Source organism: Pongo abelii, chromosome 10 (genome assembly GCF_028885655.2).
Source record: "Pongo abelii isolate AG06213 chromosome 10, NHGRI_mPonAbe1-v2.0_pri, whole genome shotgun sequence".
Lineage (NCBI taxonomy): Eukaryota > Metazoa > Chordata > Mammalia > Primates > Hominidae > Pongo > Pongo abelii.
The window spans coordinates 49133285-49153331 of NC_071995.2; the positions used below are offsets into that span (position 1 = coordinate 49133285).

The 20047-nt window shown below is 50.3% G+C and overlaps 1 protein-coding gene across 9 annotated transcripts in view; it reads right to left on the reverse strand.

Annotated features, from left to right (window-relative positions):
- Positions 1–433: 433 nt before the first annotated feature.
- Positions 434–20047, reverse strand: part of GALNT6 (polypeptide N-acetylgalactosaminyltransferase 6) — a 39382-nt gene continuing 19768 nt past the window's right edge. For 7 of the 9 annotated variants that reach the window (XM_063711787.1, XM_024256745.2, XM_063711786.1 and 4 more), the window contains 8 exons: positions 14863–15012; positions 13566–13800; positions 10149–10266; positions 8569–8769; positions 7578–7709; positions 6797–6898; positions 5318–5470; positions 434–4006 (listed from right to left, as the gene is read on the reverse strand). In XM_063711787.1, the coding sequence (XP_063567857.1) occupies positions 3893–4006; positions 5318–5470; positions 6797–6898; positions 7578–7709; positions 8569–8769; positions 10149–10266; positions 13566–13800; positions 14863–15012 (1205 nt within the window). In that variant the 3' untranslated portion in view covers positions 434–3892. The remainder of the gene's footprint in view (positions 4007–5317; positions 5471–6796; positions 6899–7577; positions 7710–8568; positions 8770–10148; positions 10267–13565; positions 13801–14862; positions 15013–20047) is intronic. The other 2 variants (XM_054527248.2, XM_054527249.2) reach the window with 2 other exon arrangements.

The window sequence follows — 20047 nt, forward strand, 5'->3', positions numbered from 1 at the left end:
GCAATCTCAGCTCACTGCAACCTCTGCCTCCCAGGCTCAAGCAATTCTTGTGCCTCAGCCTCCCGAGTAGCTGGGATTACAGACGCCTGCCACCACATCTGGCTAACTTTTGTATTTTTAGTAGAGACTGGGTTTCGCCATGTTGGCCAGGCTGGTCTTGAACTCCTGACCTCAAGTGATCTGCCCACCTCAGCTTCTCAAAGTGCTGGGATTACAGTTGTCAGCCATTGGTGCCTGGCCAAAGCTAGTTTCTTGAGCCTTCCCACCACTCCCATCAGTGCCTTCTCCCTCTTCTCCACCACCTCCCTTCCCTAGTCCTCCCCTCATCCCTGAACCCAGACCTACTCTCTAGACACAGCCTGTGTCTCCCTCCTGCTGCATCTCCCACTCCCCGGGAGTAACTCTTGGCTGACTGCGCCTGGGAAGTGCTATGCTATTTGGGGGCAGGTGGAACCTTCTTGACACAGCTGGGCACCTTGGTTGGGCTACATCATATGATTGGGATGGGGAGCTGTTGGGTGATACCATAGATAGTATGAGGGATACTGGGATCCACGTTTGGATATTTAATGCAACCAAGAATAAGGCTAGGGTTAGGCTCCATGACTCCCTGTGGCTTACCGGACCTACCAAAGCATCTCTCAGCTGGGTCCCAACCCACTCTTGTATGGGGCTGAGTTACCCAGTAGGCACAGCAGGTGCAGTGCCCAGGGCCCATAGAAATGTTTTAGCTTCTTTTAAAACCAGAAGAAATAAAGTAAATACAATCAGTCTGGATTACATTTATCTTTATGCCAACATAGTCATAACATTAATTTTTTTTCGAATGGAGCAAGAGCCCCGTGAAGGCTAAAGTGCCTAGGGCCCCAGAAATTCACGATGTAACTCTGATCTTCCAGCTTCTACACCTGTCACTCCCTCACCCCAATGTCCTCTGGGTTTCTCAGACCCACTGGGGCCACATGTCCTCTGTGGCTTTGCTCCTGCCAGGCTGCTGCCTGTGTGACAACTCTGCTTATTGAGCCCTTCCCATCTGAGGACACATCTTCCGAGGTCTTAGGTCAAACATTGCCATCTTTGTGAGGCCTTACCTGATTCCCTAAGTGGAAGGAATTGCTCCTTCTAACTCATCCAGCACCTCTTGGAGCATCTCCAGGCTTGCCATGATTTGCTTACATTTAGTGTGTGAGTTCCATGGGGACAGGAAGGACCTCGTTTCACGTCTCACGTCTCCACGTGCTTGACACAATACACAGGTTAGATTTAGGGCCAGAGAATGTTTGGGGACACGAGACAGTGGCTGTAACAGAACTTTTCAGATGTGTGTGGTTCTTCATAGCCCAAATCAACTGATTCAGCTAAGGGACAACGCAGGTAAGAGAATACAACACGAGTTTCCTTGACCAATGCCAGAAAACCTTTATTTCCACTGAGACCTCTCATCCAATTCTCTTCTTTCCGGGAACTTTTTCCCTTCCCTACTCCAGGTCCGTGGCCACTCTCTCCTTTCCTTTTGGCTGGCCTACCCCAAAATGTCTCCTCTGTAGGGTCCAGAAGGCTCTCAGGGATGTAGGAGGCCTCCTGCAGGGTTGAGTTGCATGGGAACAAGAGACAGCTGTGGTCCCATAGCACCCTCATCTGGTGACATCCTGCTACTGACAGTCAAAAGAAGCCTTCCCAGATGAAATTTTAGTCCTCTGCGCAGCCATGCTCTTCTTCCGGCAAAAGAGCCATGTGCAGTCGGGTCTGCTCCCCATGGGGGCTTTATGTGGGCCCAGCAGTGGATCAGCCTTCCAGACATGCTCAACTCTGCACACTCTTCCTGCTGCCTCAGGCTTTCCAGGACCCTCCTGAGCCTTATCAGAGTCCTTACCCTCAGGGCTACTGATACCTTGCTGGGTGACCTTGGACAGATTCACTTACCTGGACTCAGTTTCATAATATGAAAATGATAGGGTTGGGCTATGTGATTTTCACGTTGTGCTTCCAGAGCGTTAGAAGTTGGGGGCTGGAAGGCATTTCCTGTCCCTCTCTCAATTTCACTCATGCTCCTTTGTTTTTTTAATCTACCTTTTGTATGGGGCTTAGAAAAAAGGGTTCTGGGACAAACTTGAGAATCACTGGCTCCAGGAGCTTTCTTTTAACACTAACATCCCAGGATTCCTAAGTGTGCTTTCTCCACAATGACTACCTGGCCCTGTTTTTCCTTTCTTTTCTTTGGAGATGGAGTTTTGCTCTTGTTGCCTAGGCTGGAGTTCAGTGGCGTGATCTTGGCTCACCGCCTCCCAGATTTAAGCAATTCTCCTGCCTCAGCCTCTCGAGTAGCTGGGATTACAGGTGTGTGCCACCATGCCTGGCTAATTTTTATATTTTTAGTAGAGATGGGGTTTTACTATGTTGGCCAGGCTGGTCTCGAATTCCTGACCTCAGGTTATCCACCCGGCTCGGCCTCCCAGAGTGTTGAGATTACAGGCATGAGCCACCGTGCCTGGCCCTGGCTGTTTTCCTGTGCTCTGTGGAGGCCAGCCAGTGAGAAATGATCAGAATGGAGGAAGAGGGAATGAGCAGGCTGGTGGCAAGTGGTCTAGTGTTCTTGTGGTGCAGTGGAAGGAGCCCTGGCTCAGCATTGAAGAACGAGCCTCAGTCTTGGCTCCAGCCATCTGCTAGCTATGGGACTACAGACAAGCCCCTTTACCTGTGTCTTAGTTTTCGTATCTGTAAAATAGGCACAGTGGTTTCTGTCCTGTCTTTCTCACAGGATTATTGTACAGATAAAGTAAGATAAAGGACACCTGTCAGGGAGATATCTGTAAACAGTTCTACAGACTTCGGGTAATAATAGCAGGGGAGGATCTCTTAGACCTCTGATCCGTCTGTTAGAATATACTTTTTTTTTCCTGAGACGGAGTTTCGCTCTTGTTGCTCAGGCTGGGGTGCAATGGTGCCGTCTTGGCTCACTGCAACCTCTGCCTCCTGGGTTCAAGCGATTCTCCTGCCTCAGCCTCCCAAGTAGCTGGGACTGCAGGTGCGTGCCATCATGCCCAGCTAATTTTTGTACTTTTAGTAGAGATGGAGTTTCACCATGTAGTCCAGGCTGGTCTCAAACTTCTGACCTCAGGTGATCCACCTGCCTTGGCCTCCCAAAGTGCTAGGATTACAGGTGTGAGCCACTGTGTCCAGCCAGAATATATCATTTCACTGGACTCTGCAGGTGGTTTGGATGATCAAGGAATTAGGACATGGCTGTAGAAGTACTTTTCTTCTTCTTTTTTGTTTTTTTTTGAGACAGAGTCTCACCTGTTGCCCAGGCTGGAGTGCAGTGACACAATCAAGGCTCACTGTAGCTTCAACCTCCGGGGAACAAGCAATCCTCCTACCTCAGCCTTCTGAGTAGCTGCGACTACAGGCATAAGCCACCATGCCCAGCTTTTTTTTTGTGGGGGGGGGAGGGTGGGCATAGAGATGGGATCCTCACTATGTTGCTCAGGCTGGTCTTGAACTCCTGGGCTCAAGCCATTCTCCCACCTTGTCTTCCCAAATTGCTAGGATTTCAGGCATGAGCCACTGTGCCCATCCTGAAGTACTTTTCTTGAGCTCAGCATTGCTGCCCTGAACCCTCCCCCAGCTGCCTTCCCTACTTTGGAAGCCTGTGTTTCTAGAACAGGAAAATGCTAGGCTAAATATATGTCCTAATGGTCTCTTCCGTCAGTGTGAAGGAAAGAAAATGGGCCCAATGTTGTTGCAAGGAGTAGGAAGGTCCTGCCTTGCCACCCAGTGGGTTTAGAAATCCATCTTTACGGCCTCCAGAGAAGCTGGTGATCAGGTTCCCAGACATCAGCAATCCTGTTTCCTGAGGAGCTTGTGGGGGCTCTCTCTGGGGATGATCTGGGTCCTAGACAAAGAGCCACAACTGATGGGGGTCACTGGGATTGCAGGGGGCCATGGCTGGCTTTTTGTCCTGGGATGTCAGGCAGGTACCAGATCCTGAGTTCCTGATGAGCTGATCCTAAAAGATGACAAAGCAAAAGGTCAATCTGGGCCATAGACCTCTAACAGTGCTACCAGGGACAATGCGATGGGGTACAATTGATAAAAGCCAAGGGAACCCCACAAGGCACAAAGAAGACACTTCCCCGTTCCTTTCCTGCCCTCTCATGAGACACATTCCTGAGTTCCCACCTCTATCTGGTGCCAAGTCCCTATCCCCAGCTTCAGCCTGAGTGGATGAAATGGTGAAAGACAAGACCATGGGCTGAGAGAAAAATGCTTTCAGGGCCTCCCCCACCCCCAGATGGCCAGGCTCAAAGACCCAGGGCCACTGCTCCACCTCCAATTTTCTGCCTTGGATTATGTTTAGACTGCTCCCTTCCCTGCAGCCTCCAGGTTAGGTTCCTCTTTCCTAAGCTGGGGTGGAGTAGGGAGGCTTACTCAGGGTGCTGGCTTGAGCTCAGCATGGTGGCGGTTACATGGCATATCCGGGAGCAGTGTGGTGTAATGGAAAGAGCCCGTGCTTTCAAGTCAGACCCATCAGGGGTTAATCCCAGGCCTGCCATTTACTAGTGATGGGTCTTGGGCCAGTCACAGACATGCTGGGCTTCCTCCAGCTCCAGCTCATCTGTAGAAACAGTGACTATTCCTGCTTGGAAAGAGCCTCTGAAAGATTAACTGGACTCAGGTATGTGAGTGCCTAGCTTTGAGCCTAGGACACAGAGGACAAGCAGGAACTATGAATGACTCTTCACCTTCTTCTCATTGGGTTCAGCCTAAAAATGCTTCAACCATGGCATAGCTAGCCACGAACCATAACCTCTCACCCCATTTTTACATCAGTCATCACCAAATACCCTTTAAGCCTCAAGAACCCTGCCTGTGGCCACGCCCACACTTACCTACCTTCTACATTGCTCTACTCCACCCCATGGCGTCTCAGGAAGAAAATGAAGAAACTATAGAGGGGCCGATGTGGCCTCAAGTTCTCTTTTTATTTTTTATTTTTCCCAAGATGGAGTCTTGCTCTGTCACCCAGGCTGGACTGCAATGGCACGATCTCAGCTCACTGCAACCTCTGCCTCCCAGGTTCAGGCAATTCTCCTGCCTCAGCTTTCTGAGTAGCTGGGATCACAGGTGCCGACCACCATGCCCAGCTAATTTTTGTATTATTAGTAGAGATGGGATTTCACCATGTTGGCCAGGTGGTCTCGAACTCCTGACCTCGTGTTCCGCCCGCCTCGGCCTCTCAAAGTGCTGAGATTACAGGCGTGAGCCACTGCACCTGGCCTCAAGTTCTTGATTCTGAGCTTTCTGGACACTGACTCACCTGGGCCAATTCCCATTCCTCGTCCTTGGGGACCTGGCTATTCTTGCCAGTGAAGTGACAGCTCCCAAGGCCCAGAGCACCCTTGCTGACATGTAGACACAGCTGCTTTGCAATGTTGTGGCGAAGGTCCCTCTGAGTTGTGTACTCGAAGTACTGGAAATCAAGACGAGAAGCAGGTGAAGAGTTCACCCCCAGCCTTCCAAAGCCACCTGCCCTGAGCTGTCAACCATGCATGGTCTCCTGGGAAGGAGAGTGAATGTGAGGCCATGCCAAGACTTTACTCATTTATGTGCTGCCTTCAGGATTGTTACCATATCAGGGTTATACTGGAATTATATATATATATTTAATTCTTTTTTATGAGATGGAGTCTTGCTATGTTGCCCAAGCTGGTCTCAAACTCCTGAGCTCAAGTGATCCTCCCACCTTGGCCTCCCAAAGTGCTGGGATTACAGGTGTGAACCACTGCGCCCGACCAGTATATTTTCTTTCTTTTTTTTTTTTTTTTGAGGCAAGGTCTTGCTCTGTTGCTTAAGCTAGAGTGTGGCGGCATGATCATAGCTCACTGCAACCTTGAATTCCTTTGTTCAAGCGATCCTCCATGTCAGCTTCCTGAGTAGCTGAGACTGCAGGCGTGTGGCACCACACTCGGCTAATTTTTAAAAAATTTTTTATAGAGACGGGGTGTCTTGCTATGTTGCCCAGACAGGTCTCAAACTCCTAGGCTCATGTGATCCACCTGCCTCACCCTCCCAAAGTGCTGGGATTACAGGTGTGAGCTACCGTGCCTAATCACATTTCCTTTAAATTAGATTAAAATTAAATTTAACTTAGCCTCATTTTAAGTGACATCTGTGAAATCATGTGATATGCTTGTTCTATTTTTGCGAATACATTACTATTAAAATAAAAAATGTTCTCCAGTGCACCACCAGAAATCATCTTGCAGGCCAGTGGTACAGGAAACTGCTCTAGAATGACTGTCTTCACCTGCATATGCCAGCGGGCTTGTTCAGTGGCCCACACCACTCCTTTCCCCGCTCTGGCTCTGTTTTCAGTGCCTCTCACTTACTAGTGCTGGGCACCTAGTTTTGGGGTCCCTGGAAGGTGGTAGGATCAGAGTGGTAGCTTCTAGGCAGAGAATGCATTGAAGATTGAAGTTGAGTGTAGGTGATGGGATGTGCTCGAAAATTTTCCACCCTCACCCCTAAATATCCCCCAGCAGCTAGCCTCCTCAAGCCTCCTCTGATGAGCAACCCTCCCTCCCATCCCCTTCTCACACCTAGCACCGATGCCTCGTTCTCTCCGGATATCCCTTATTCAGACTTTGTGTGTGTTATGCCTTCTCCTCCAACTGGAAGCTTCCTGAGGGCAGGGATGGTATCTCCTCCCTCCCAGTCCTCAGGAAAGGACTCTTTAGGGTAGAGAAAAGGAGCCAGTGAGGAGAGGAGATGCTCCGGAGATGGGTGGGCTGCATACCTGGTTGCCACCAAGGCCGTGGCAGGAGTACATGATGAGGGGCTTCCCCCCGCGGTTGTTCTCACCCACATCCAGGCATTGGTTGGTGCCAAGGTTCTTGATCTGCAGAAGGGTGAGCAGAGAGGGGAAGCAGGATGGCACAGTCAGGAGGTTCCTCATGTGTGGTATGGGGCCCCACTGGAACAAATTCCAGTCAACTGCAACAAATTTGCATGGCTGGATTTCCCCCGTCATTTCTCTCCTCTGTGCGTTAACCCACATGCCTGGAGCTAACAGCAAAGTGAGCTGCAGAGCCCCAGAGGCTGGAAAGGGCAGGACTGAACCCCTCTGTGGGGCAGGCAGGGAACCTCCCAGGACGCCAGGTCCCTGGAAGAAGCCCTCAGCACGTGGGAGTTTCCTTATAAGCAGTGGTTCTCAAATGTGAGCCCTGGACCATCAGCATCACCTGGAGACTCGTGAGAAATGCAAGTTTTCAGACCTCCCCTGAGTCCTTCTGAATCAGGAACTCTGGGGATGGGCCCTAGCGTTTTACTGTGCCTTCCTGGTGATTCTGATGCATGCTAATGTTTCAGGACCACTGCTTGTGGGTTGTTTTGCCCTTTATAAGGTTTTTTGCTATCTCTAGAAGCCCCAGCGTGGCCTCTCAGTCCTCCTCCTGGATAAAGGAGGGTGCAGGGTAAAAGTCAATTCTTGTTTGTCATCCATCTGTGGGGTCAGTGGTCTTGAACTTCTCCAAGGGGTGCTGTGGTGATAGGCAGGCAGGTTGGTTCTCAAGACTTACGGCACCATAGAAGGTGGGCGTCAGGTCAGGAACAAACATCTCTGGGTAGACATTGTGCAGGTACCAGGAAAAGTTGTGACAGTGCAGTTGTTCCCTCAGCTGCAGTCGTTCCGAAATGTCACCGAAGGATTTCTGTCAACCAAGCCAGCCCCCTAAGGATCAGTTCCACCAGTTTTTGTTTTTGTTTTTTTTCTTTTAAGAGGGAGTCTCACTCTGTTGCCCAGGCTGGAGTGCAGTGGCGCAATCTTGGCTAACTGCAACGTTCCCCTCCCGGGTTCAAGCGATTCACCTGCCTCAGCCTCCTGAGTAGCTGGGACTACAGTCGCACATCACCACGCCCAATTGATTTTTGTATTTTTAGTAGAGATGGGGTTTCACCATGTTGGCCAGGCTGGTCTCAAACCCCTCACCTTAGGTGATCCGCCCGCCTCGGCCTCCCAAAGTGCTGGGATTACAGGCGTGAGCCACCTTACCCAGCCAGTTCCACCAGTCTTTGACCTTCCTGTCTGGGCTGAAGTAGTACAGACAGCATGGAGCACCTGGGGCTACTGTCTCTCATGTTCATTCCCACTCAGGACCTGTTAAAGCTACTGGCCCAGCCTCACACCCAATCCCAAAAACCCGCCTTAGCTTTGGAGTCCCCTGCTTATTGGTCCATCTCCTGTGACTCCCCAGACAATTATGTCCCACTCCCCAATGCCGAGGCTCTCAGAGCCATTCCTCCTGTAAGAGGCTCTTCCCCCAAATCTCCTTTTGCTCCCTTCCCCTCCGAAGGGATGCAGAGACTCTATGCCTAGGGACAACATTCTCTAGCTTTCGAAACCTGTGTGCCTTGTGGCCTTCTCCTGGGCTCTAGCTCACAGGGCCCTGAGGGTGAAGGGAGGCGCCAGATGGTAGAGATGAGGGGGGTCCCAGCCATTAGGCCCATGAACAGGGTCTGGGGGCCGTACTTCTCTTCATCTAAACCTCTCCGAGAACCATTTCCTCTCACCTCTTGGGCCATCTTTGCTGCCTGCAGATTTCTCCTATAGAAAATCTTCTTGTAGCTGTCCATCCAGACCTCCGCCAGGCGCACTTGATTGCGAGCAATGACACTAGTGCCCTTGGGGAAGGTGTGGGGGCTCTTGGTCCGGAACACATGGCCTACGACAGAGCAGGGGATGATCTCCATCTGGCCCCCACACTGCCACACCTGATGTAAGAGGAGATGGGACGAGGCCTTCAGTGGGCTAGGTGAGACAGTCTCTCCATAAGCAGCTCTATTCTATTCCCAGGGCACCAGACCCCAGGTCCAAGGACTTGGGCAAATGCTGCTCTCTCTCCCTGGAAAAAAGGATACCGACCAGGCTTCTTCGTAGGCAATGACTACACAATCCCAGGCTTTCTGATGTTGGTTCACTCTGACTTAAGCACAGGGAGACTGCAGGGTCCTGTGTTTACCAGGGCCCACTTTAGGGAAAAGCCTGCTGGTTAATTTTTGTTACCTGTGCCTGTATACCTACTCTGAGCTCTGATCACTTGGCTTTTTGACCTGGAAATGTGAGTTTATCAGCTCGTTCAGGTGATAAAAACCAGAGCATCAGTCTGTTAATTAATAGCAAGGATAGTTGGCTGCTAGGTGGCTAGTGGTAGTCACCTGGGCCCTTAGCACACTGGCTGCCTAGGAGGGTGAACAGAGGTCAGAGACTCATGGAGGAGCCCAGGATTGGGCCGCTGGGAGTTGGAGTGACTGGCAGGTGACCCTTTTCTATGCTGGTGGGCTGGCTGAAGACATCCCTCCCACTGGTGTCTTCTCTTGGGTTTTAGGTGGGAAAGTATGTTGCTATTCATTTTGGTGTGGCAGCAACAGAAATACATCATCGTTATAGTAACAGCAGGCATCAATTATGTGCTTAATACACATCAGGCACCGTGAGAGGTGACTTCATAAATGAGCTCATCTACTTACTAATTACTTTTCCATGGCATGGAGATTTGTGTAGGTTTCATGGAGAGGCAATCCTTTCTTCCTGACCTAATCCTGATTTGCCTAATTCCTGGAATCTCTAAGAGTTCTGGGGTCCACCAGAGTTGGGGCCACCATCTTCTCTGACTGTTATGAAGGGCTTATTGAGCACAGGTAGGGAAACTTCAAAGGTTACCAGGGCATGTGTCCTTTGAACTGGGAAGGGGAGCCTGATTTTTCCAGAAAAAGGATGATGACTGGTTACTGATCTGTTTTTTTCTTTCTAGCCCTAGTTGTGAACATACTAACCTGTTTCTATCTTCACCCTAACCCTTTCCCACAGACATTGCAAAAGAGTCCCCAGTCACCAGATGTCCAGTCCTCATTACCCCTATTATTCCTTCCCTCTGAGAAGTTGTGCCCAGTAGTTTGTTTTGAGCTGATTGCTCATGCCCTACTGCCATGGACAGGGGGAGCAGAAAAGAGGCAGAGCCACATTGGGAAATAGCCACCCTTTCTAGTTCAGTTCCAGATGGGATGTCCCTGATGCCACCTCTGCCTGAGAGATGTTTCTCAAGCTGTCCCCTAGGATGTTGTGGTTCCCCCAAAGCCCTTTTCACTCTCACCCGGAAGGACATTTCCACGTTCTCCCCTCCCCAGATCTCCATCTGATTATCATAGGTACCGATGTGCTCAAAGTAGGACTTGGAGATGGAGAAGAGGCCACCAGCAAACGTCGGGGATCTGGAGAGACAGAGGGAGAAGCATGTGCATCTTCTGGGAGAGGAGGAGCAGAGCCTGGCGGGGAAAGCTGTTTGTGGACTCCCCTCCTAACCTACCTCCCCCTCCTTTCCTCTTTCTCAGGACGTGCAGCCCCCCGTCCACTAACTCATCATTTAGCTTTTACTATGTCCTCTTCCCCTTCTAGGACCAGGTCAAGGAAATATGTAATTATCCTCTAAAAGGCACTCATTCGTTCGTTCAACCTAGGATGCACGTAACACTGGCCACCAGGGCCCGTGCTACATGATGGACACACAGAACGGAGAAAGACAGATCCTATTCCCCCAGAGCTCGATCTAGTCACAGAGGTTAAAGCTACCATTAGTTACTTTTTGGCAGCAAAGTGCCTCGAGCCTAGGAGATATTCAACTTTCAGAAGCTGTGTGAAATTGTTTTTGAAAATAGGCAGGATTCAAACCATGAATGAATGAATGAATGAATATTATCAGCTGGGCTGACTCCATTCTGTTTCAGGGGCCCTGCCCTTTAGGGACTATTAAGCCACAGTTTTAGTAGGCGCCTAGCCTTGGTCATTTATACTGCATGAGAAACTGTAGATTTGGGGAGAAGTTGCCAGTTGCTTTTAACAGAGAAAGCTGATAAGAGGTGCTCCTGGAAACGGTGGAAAGTCAGGTGAGATCAAGCTCAATTTGGGCTACAGGGAACATTTAGAAGGTTATAAAAAGATTCTGGCTTTCAGACACAGGCAGGGAGGTGTGGACTCAAGATAAGATAAACTGACAAAAGCATCTAATTCCTAGAATTTAGATACCAGGTTGCTTCTAAGAGGGACTGGGCTAAGTGTTAGGGTATCCAAGCGGACCTGGGGAAGTATAAGCGAGATGGAATGCTGGGGTGGGGGCCAGGGAGACAGGACAGGAGCACAATCATCAGCTGTTGGCTTCTGTGTGAGCCAGCCTGGCATGGCTAGGGCTTTGCTGCCCTCAGTGGGCAGCTTCATGTGGTACAACCAAGCAGAAAGATACAGAAACCCCTGTAACCCCAGAACCTATCCAGGTGCCTTACACACAGCTGGGGCCTAATCACTGTTCATTCGGCTGATCCATCAAGGTGACTACCCAGGAACGTGACCCTGGTGTTACCCTGTGGTTGCTCTTGTCTCCCCGAAGTTGGCTCCTGCAGCCACTTTCTGGAAGGAATTTCAGTTGGGAAACCCTCATGCTCAGGCTGGCTTCCTATCACTTTGGAAGAGGCTCTGGCCTCTCCGAGGGGTCTTAAACCAGCCCAAGTAGCACCCTGAGAGGCTCAGAGAGTGCTGGAACTGCAGAGGAGCACTTGGAAGCCAACCTGCTTCCTCCCCCGACAGGCCCTGAGTCTTGTCTTTGAGAAGTCTCCCAGACCGAGAAGTCACTGATGGATTAGCCATGAGGACAAACCCTGCATGAGAAGCTTCACTGTAAATTCACAACCACAGGCAACCTCTAGTAAACACCCTTTATGTCCTGGCCTACCCCTAGGATCCCCCAGGTCCTCTGCCTCTCCTCTTAGGCTCTGGTTGGCTTGAGATGGGAGGCCAGGAGGGGACTGTCAGCAGTCCTCCTGGGGTGGGGGCGCTATGTGAAGAGCCTCGGCAAGCCATGCATGCTACCGGGGCATGTGGGCCAAGGAGCACATTCATTCCTCAAACACTGGAGCTTTGTCTTCCAGTTGTATGGCCCTTGGACATTGAAGCCTGAGACGTCAGTGATGGGTGGGGGCCAGGTGCCCTCTTTCTGACTGTGCTGCTGTGTGCCTGGTCACTGGCATGGGGGTGGGGGTGGAGATCTGTTGCAGTGCACACCAAACAAAAGGCAGCTATGAAACAAACATTGGGTCAGTGGAAAGTTCCAATTTCTTTTCTCTCTTTTGCCTTTTCCTTTCCCTCTCTCCTTCTAACGGAGACAGAGCAGCTGGCTGTTCAGGATCCGTGGGATTTCTCCCTGTGGCATTCACCTGAGTTCCTTTCTACTGGGACTCTGAGCAGGTTTCTTTTTTTTTTCTTTTCTTTTTCTTTTTTAAGAGATGGGGTCTTGCTATGCTGCCCAGGCTGTTGTTAAACTCCTGGGCTCAAGCAATCCACCTAATCCACCTCAGCCTCTCATCTAGCTGGGATTACAGGTGTGGGCCACTGTGCCTGGCATGGACAGCATTTTTTAGGATTCTGGGCACGTGGAGAGGAAGAAGCACCAATCCTTTCCTCCTTTCAAACCTTCCCTCTTATCTCTGGCTACTGTATCTCCAACCTCTGCTTCCCTCCGTCCTGGATGTATATTCAGTTGAGCCTTAAGTATACTGGCCAGTCTAAGATAACAATGACACAAATAATCCCAAACCACAGGCTACACTAAAAGTCACTCCTCAACTTGGTTTGTCTGAGACAACTGTTAAAATAAACTTACAGTCTCCAATAACACCAACAGGCAGCCTGGAGAGGGGAGGATGGGGTGAGTATAAGAGGGGAAGGTGAGCCCAGTGGGCATTAAACATTGGGTTGACTTCCAACTGTCTACCCTGCAGCTCAGGGGCTGGCACACAAGAGCCTGTGGCAAAATCTGGCTGCCTGGTTTTAGAAGCCTCTGAGGCAAAAAATTGTTTTTACATTTTTTAATGTTTGTAAAAAAAATAAAAAATAAATTAAGACGAAGAATATGCAGCAAACTATATGTGGCTGGCAAAGCCCAAAATATTTATCATCTGGCCCTTCACCAAAGAAGTTCAGGGCAACTGCTACAAACTTCACGCTGCAGAAAATGTGTCTATTTTCTTTTAGTATATTCTCAGTCTTTTCAAAGACAGTCACCTGGGGGCACACACCACTCCCTCTTATTACAGTGACTATTCCACAATGGCCTCCATCACATCTCTTGCCCCATCTGCAAGCATGGGCCACTCCTTTTATGTGTAGGGAGGAATAAACTAAAGAATGTATAGCCCTTAGTTCAGTGCCTGGCACATGGTAAGTGGTGAATAAGAGCAAAATGTCATGGTATGAGGCAGTGCAGTGCCACGGTTAGGGCCAGACAGTCCGGGAAGGGTGTCCTTGCTCCACTGTTGCTAGCTGCATGATCTTAGGTCAGTGTTTATCACTATGAGCCTTAGTATTCTTAGTATTGTACCTGCTTCATAGGGAGTGAGGATTAAACACAATATGTCAAGTGCTTGATAGAGCACCTAACAAATGTTGATGTGAGATGGCACAGGTTCCTGGAACTGGGTAGGACTGGGGCCAGGTTGGGGGCTCACCAGGCTGCGGTCCTTACTTGATGGGGTAGGTCTCATCCTTGCGCCTCTGCTTCTCATGTGGAGGAAGTGTTTCCCAGCCGAAGGTCAGACTCCAGTCAAAGTTGCCTCGGCTATGGACTCTGCCCCTCTGGACGGGCTTGGCGAACTCAAAAGTATTAAGGTCGATGGTGACGATGTCTGGGCTCACCACCACTGTCTTGTCCTCAGCGATTCGAGCCAGGAGGGGCTCCAGCCAGCCGTGGAAGCACTCACCTGCAGGCCCCAACCAGGAGGCAGCAGTCAGGGTCCTGCCCACAGCGAAGCCCAAGCTGCATCCTGGGGGGAATGCCCAGGAGGATAAGAGACCGTCCACCTACTCCTGGGTTACAAGCAGCAAGCCCCACAGCTACAGGGAGCACACAGAATTTCCTAAAACCCTTCTACCACCCCTCTACCCCCAAAGGCGGAGGCAGCTTTGGCAGGGAGAAGGGAGGTCTCAGGGGAGTAACATGGTCAACTCAGATGACCCAAAAGCACAGGGAGGCCCTGGATGGTATCTTCAGGGGTTCCAGCTGATCCATTGGCTCAGCCCTCTGGGCCCACATGTGGATTTCAGAAGAGGGTGTTCCCCCTCCCAGGGGCATCTGCTTGTCAAGCTTCAGCCCTAATTGTAGAAGAATAATCTCTTCCATTTTTCTAGCTCCTTGAGACTTTCAGCGAGCTTCTGCATGTATTACTTCATTTGGCCCTCAGAGTAATAGTTCTGTTCAGTAAGGTTAGTATCCTCATTCCTATTTTACAAATGAGGAAACTGAGGCTGTTAGTGGGGCAGGGTCAGAATGCAAACCAAGAATTCTGACTCCAAGTCTAGAGCTTCCCCTAATATATATCACCACTCCTAGGGAAAATATTTCATCCTCCACAACAGTAGGGAGGTGTTTTGGTTTTGGGCAAGAAGGAGGCCTTCCTGGCTCCATGTTGCCCTAGAAGCAAGCCCCAAACAAGCCAGTTCAGTCATAACAGGAGGCCTCTCTGAGGGGCCAAGCTCAGAGCAAGGTGCAGATGGGGAGTACAGGGAGGGATGAATGTCTGGGGCCCCAGAGCACACTTCCAGTGATTTTGGGGTCACCAGTTGTTTTAGGAATGTTTGTCTTCTTGATGAGACATCCTTGGGATTGGGGTGAGAAAGGGGTAGAGGCAGCTGGAGTGGGTCCCAAGCCTCCTTCACTCCCGGAACAGAGAACAGGAAGGGGCCTTGGTGAGGCTGTGGCCCTGGCTCATTCTAGCAGGGAGGGGGCCTCCAGGTTACACCCAGGCCGGTGCCCTGGTACTCACAGTGGGCATCCAGGAATGTGAGCACCTCTGCCTGTGCCACACTGGCCCCCAGCAGCCGGGCGGTGATCAGCCCCTTCCGCTCCTCCTGCCGCACCACCCTCACCACCTGCAGCTGCTTCACGTACTGCTCCAGCTTCTCCTTTAGGTGCTCTGGAAGGGACAGTGTCATTGTGGCCAGTCCACCACTTTGCTGTATACCCAATCCCCTGTGGGCACCAAGCTAGGGGCTTTCAGGCCTCTAGCAGACCTGAATTTTAAACCCCCAACACCTGCTGCACTGAGCCATTCCACAGAAGCTGGAGCTGGGGAAGGAGGTTAACAGGGAAGATGGGGAGAGGAAGAAAGAAGCCCTGTCTGTGGTCAAACCTGCCTCACCAGGGCTCTAGCTCTGTGGTGCTAGATCCTATGCCTGTTCACCTGGGCACCCTCTCTAATGTCAGGGACGGCACCTCAGAGTTGTGTTTCTGTGGTCACATATCAAGTACAAACTTTTTGTTGTTGTTGTGGAGATGGAGTCTCACTCTGTCACCCAGGCTGGAGTGCAATGGTGTGATCTTGGCTCACTGTAACCTCCACCTCCTGGGCTCAAGTGATTCTCCTGCCTCAGCCTCCTGAGTAGTTAGGACTACAGGTGCGTGCAACCACGCCTGGCTAATTTTTACATTTTTAGTAGAGATAGCATTTCACCATATTGGCCAGGCTGGTCTCATACTCCTGGCCTCAAGTGATTCACCTGCCTTGGCCTCCCAAAGTTCTGGGATTACAGGCATGAGCCACCACGCCCAGCCCAAGTACAAAATTCTGACAGAGGCTCTCAGATGCCTCCCTCAGTTTCTCCACCCTCTCAGCCACCATCTTCCAGAGCTACGATTCCACAGCTCCACTGCACAGTTGTTTTTTAGTGTCTAGGATTCCCTGTCTCCCAGGCTCTTCACAGTAATGTTGATGGGTGGGCATACACAAATGGTGACTCCTTGCTTGCTGGATCAGCAGCAGGACATCTGACTCTAATCCCCTTTGTAACCTCCTCTGCAGATAGAATTCTTTAAGGTGAAAACATGTCCAGCAGCTTTTTAATTATATTAAGAAAATACTTGCACCAAGCACCTACCATGGACCAGGCACAGTGGCGAGCCCAGCTGGCTTGACCATTTGTCCTAAGGAACAAACCACCCAGAAGCAAGGTTGACCAGGAAACAGGCAATTCCAGGGCAGGTGATCTGTGATCTAACAGAGGTAGTGCTGGGGTGTGGGTCCCAAAGAAGGGCCAAATCTCCTGGATTTGAGGAGTGGGGAAAGTTTTTGAAGGGAAGATGTCTCTACTGAGACCTCCAGCTCCTTTCAAAGAAGAGTTTTAGTTCATGGCCCTGTAATTTAGTCTGAAATCCTCAGAGCATTAACAATAGCTCTATTCTGGCTGGACATGGTGGCTCACTCCTGTAATCCCAGCACTTTGGGAGGCCAAGGCAGACGGATCACTTGAGCCAAGGAATTTGAGACCAGCCTGGCCAACATGGCGAGACCCTGCCACTATTAAAAATACAAAAATTAGGCCGGGCGCGCTGGCTCATGGCTGTAATCCCAGCACTTTGGGAGGCCGAGGCAGCTGGATCACCTGAGGTTGGGAGTTCGAGACCAGCCTGACCAACATGGAGAAACCCTGTCTCTACTGAAAATACAAAATTAGCTGGGCACGCATGCCTGTAATCCCAGCTACTCGGGAGGCTGAGGCAGGTGAATCGTTTGAACCTGGGAGGCAGAGGTTGCAGTGAGCCGAGATCGTGCCATTGTACTCCAGCCTGGGCAACAAGAGTGAAACTCCATCTCAAAAAAAAAACAAAAACAAACAAACAAACAAAAATTAGCCAGGTGTGGTGGCGCACACCTGTAAACCCAGCTACTTGGGAGGCTGAGGCAGGAGAACTGCTTGAACCCAGGAGGCAGAGGTTGCAGTGAGCTGAGATCATGCCACTGCACTCCAACCTGAGTGACAGAGCAAGACTTGTCTCAAAACAAAAAACAAACCAAGAATAGCTCTATTCTGAAGCAGTACATCTTGAAACATACCGAATTCCAAACCTTACTGTTTTACTAACTGCCATTTTGGTTTATCTCTGCCATGGTTCTGTTCTGTGCAGAATGGAGTTGCCTGCAGTTTCAGATGTGGGGGACAGATGTGACAATTGTGTGTCCTTTTCCTTTTGGACTGTGGGATAAGCCCAGAGCTTGGGCCTTGCTCTGAATGCAGCATTCTACAAATGGCAGGTCCTGAAATTAAGCAGCTTAGGGGGTTGCATGCAATTGATCTCCCACAAATGCATGCACACACGCACACAATAACCCAGCACTGAGCTGGAGTGTGTGCCGGTGTGGGTGAGGTAGGTGTCTTCATGGTGACTTCTTTATTTAATCTTCTCTATGATAGTTAACAACTCTATGAAACAGGGAGTATTGTCCCTAGTGTTAATAGATGGGAAAAGTAAGACTCAAAGTGACTAGCCCAGGGTGGCAGAAGCACAAAGGGCAGCAGCAGGATCCTAGCCGGTCTGCATGTGAGGATTCCTCACCTTCTCCCTCCAGGGGAAGTGAGGCCACGGATTTTTTTTTTAATTTTTTAATTCTGGAGCAGATTAAGATCAGAAGGCCAAGGACTTAATGCATCCGAGTTTCAAGGTGGTCTCTTGACCACCAGTGAGGCCACGGACTTTTTTTTTTTTAATTTTTTTATTCTGGAGCAGATTAAGATGAGAAGGCCAAGGACTTAATACACCCGAGTTTCAAGGTGGTCTCTGCTTCCTCTCACAGTCACCCAAGGCCTTGCCATTTCCCTGTGTGTGAGATCCCGGGAGGGAAAGGGAGAGAAAGGGGTTTGTTGAAGCTGTTCTTTAGTCACTGTCCTGGAGAGTGGCGCCTAGGAGAAGGAAAGTCTCTACAATTTGGAATTTCAGCTTTTTCCTTCTTTTTTTTTCCATGTTTTTTTTTTCTTCTTTTTTTTGGAGACAGAGTCTTACTCTGTCGCCCAGGCTGGAGTGAAGTGGTGCAATCTCGACTCACCGCAACCTTCACCTCCTGGGTTCAAGCAATTATCCTGCTTCAGCCTCCCAAGTAGCTGAGATTATTGGCATCCGCCACCATGCCCCGCTAATTTTTTGTATTTTGTGAAGATGGGGCTTCACCATGTTGGCCAGGCTGGTCTCGAATTCCTGACCTCAAGTGATCTGCCTGCCTCGGCCTCCCAAAGAGTTGGAATTACAGGCGTGAGCCACCACGCCCCGCCCACTTTTTCCTTCTTCGATCCTACTGGACAGACAGGTGATTATGACATGATGCTCGTTTATGAATGGATTCTTCAGGCAGTCATCTGAGGAGGGGGCTGTATCTTTCTTAACTCCAGGAATGAGGCCTCTTATCTCTGGGGGCCAGGACCTCAGGAATCAAAATTAGCCTCATGCAGCAGCCTCAGCCCAGCACTCACTCCACGAATGTCTATCAATGTGCTGCCAGGCGCCAGATGCTGTTCTGGGCAGGGAGGGGCCTGGTCTGGGTCCTGCCCTTTGAGACTCATAGTGCACCTGCAGCCCCGGGAGCTGGCCCTGACAGGAAGGAGGGAGGAAGTCCAGGCTCCTCAGCATGGCTGCTGTGTTTCCCCGAGAGCTTGCCCAGCTCTGCGCACAGGAAGTTCATGGTAGTGGAGATAACTCAGGGACAAAACATCATAGGAAGTGGGTTTTGTGGTGAGAGACAGTGAAGCACTGAGCTGTGAACCCCCACGGGGGGCCCCGAGCACTACAAAGCCCTTCTCCCACGCCTTCCTTCCAGTCTGGCGAGGCCAGGGATTCTCAGCCCGAGAGGCTCCCAGTCTCTGGCCTCAAGCCCTTCTGGGGAGACAACTCCCCTGAGCAATGCCCCTCGTGATACTCCACCTGTCCCACCCCCAGACCTACTGGACAGACCCAGAACTGAGGAGACTGGAGCTGAGCATAGCTGTACCGGTGAGCCCAGCCACACACTCATGTCCCCACAGTGACAGCCTTCCAACTTAGGTTCAACATCCCACCACCCCAACCAGCTTCACTCCTCACAACTCAAGTCCACAAGACCCCTGGGATGCCAACACAGACACCGCACTCAGTTCCATGATCTGAAATATCATGCAGATGGCTCCCAGGGATTCCTTCCTGACCTTGCCATCTTCACTTGGATGTGGAACAAAATGGAAAATTCAACATATGCCCAAAACGGGCTCTGAATTTCCCCTGCAGATCTGCCCCCCAGTCTCCCTCGTGTCAGTACACAGTGCCAGCATCCCTCCAGCTGCTCTAACCTGGGAGTCATGCTACATTCCCCCCTGCTGTCCCCTTCCACAATCAGCACATCTGCAGGTCCTGCCAGCTCTCTCTCTCATCCCCACAGTCACTCCAGCAATCATGTCTGAACTGCTTTTCTATCTTCTATACCACTCTCCTCAATCTATTCTTGACACAGCAGCTACTGTGAGAAGTAAAATTCTCTCTAAAAATCATAAATCAGACCATGTCACTACAGTGGCTTCAAATTGTACTTAAAAACAAATCCATGGTGTTTTCGTATGGAAAGGTATGACGGTTCCTTAAAAAAAAACTAAAGAGAGAATTACCATATGATCCAGCAATTCCACTTTTGGGCATATACCCTGAAGAGCTGAAAGCAGAGACTTGGATATTTGCACACCAATGTTCACAGCAGCATTAGTCACGATAGCCAAAGGCAGAAACAGCCTCAGTGTCCATCAGCGAATGAACGGACAAACAAAATGTGGTGTATACATACAATAGAATATTATTTAGCCTTAAAAAGTAAATTCTGGGCCGGGCTTGGTGGCTCACGCCTGTAATCTCAGCACTTTGGGAGGCCAAGGTGGGTGGATCACCTGAGGTCGGGAGTTAGAGACCAGCCTGACCAACATGGAGAAACCCCGTCTCTATTAAAAATTCAAAATTAGCCAGCACGTGCCTGTAAGAGGCTGAGGCAGGAGAATCACTTGAACCCAGGAGGTGGAGGATGTGGTGAGCCAAGATTGCGCCATTGCACTCCAGCCTGGGCAACAAGAACGAACTCCGTCTCAAAATAAATAAATAAATAAAGTAAATTCTGAAAGATGTTACAACATGGATGAATCTTGAAGGCATTATGCTTAGTGAAATAC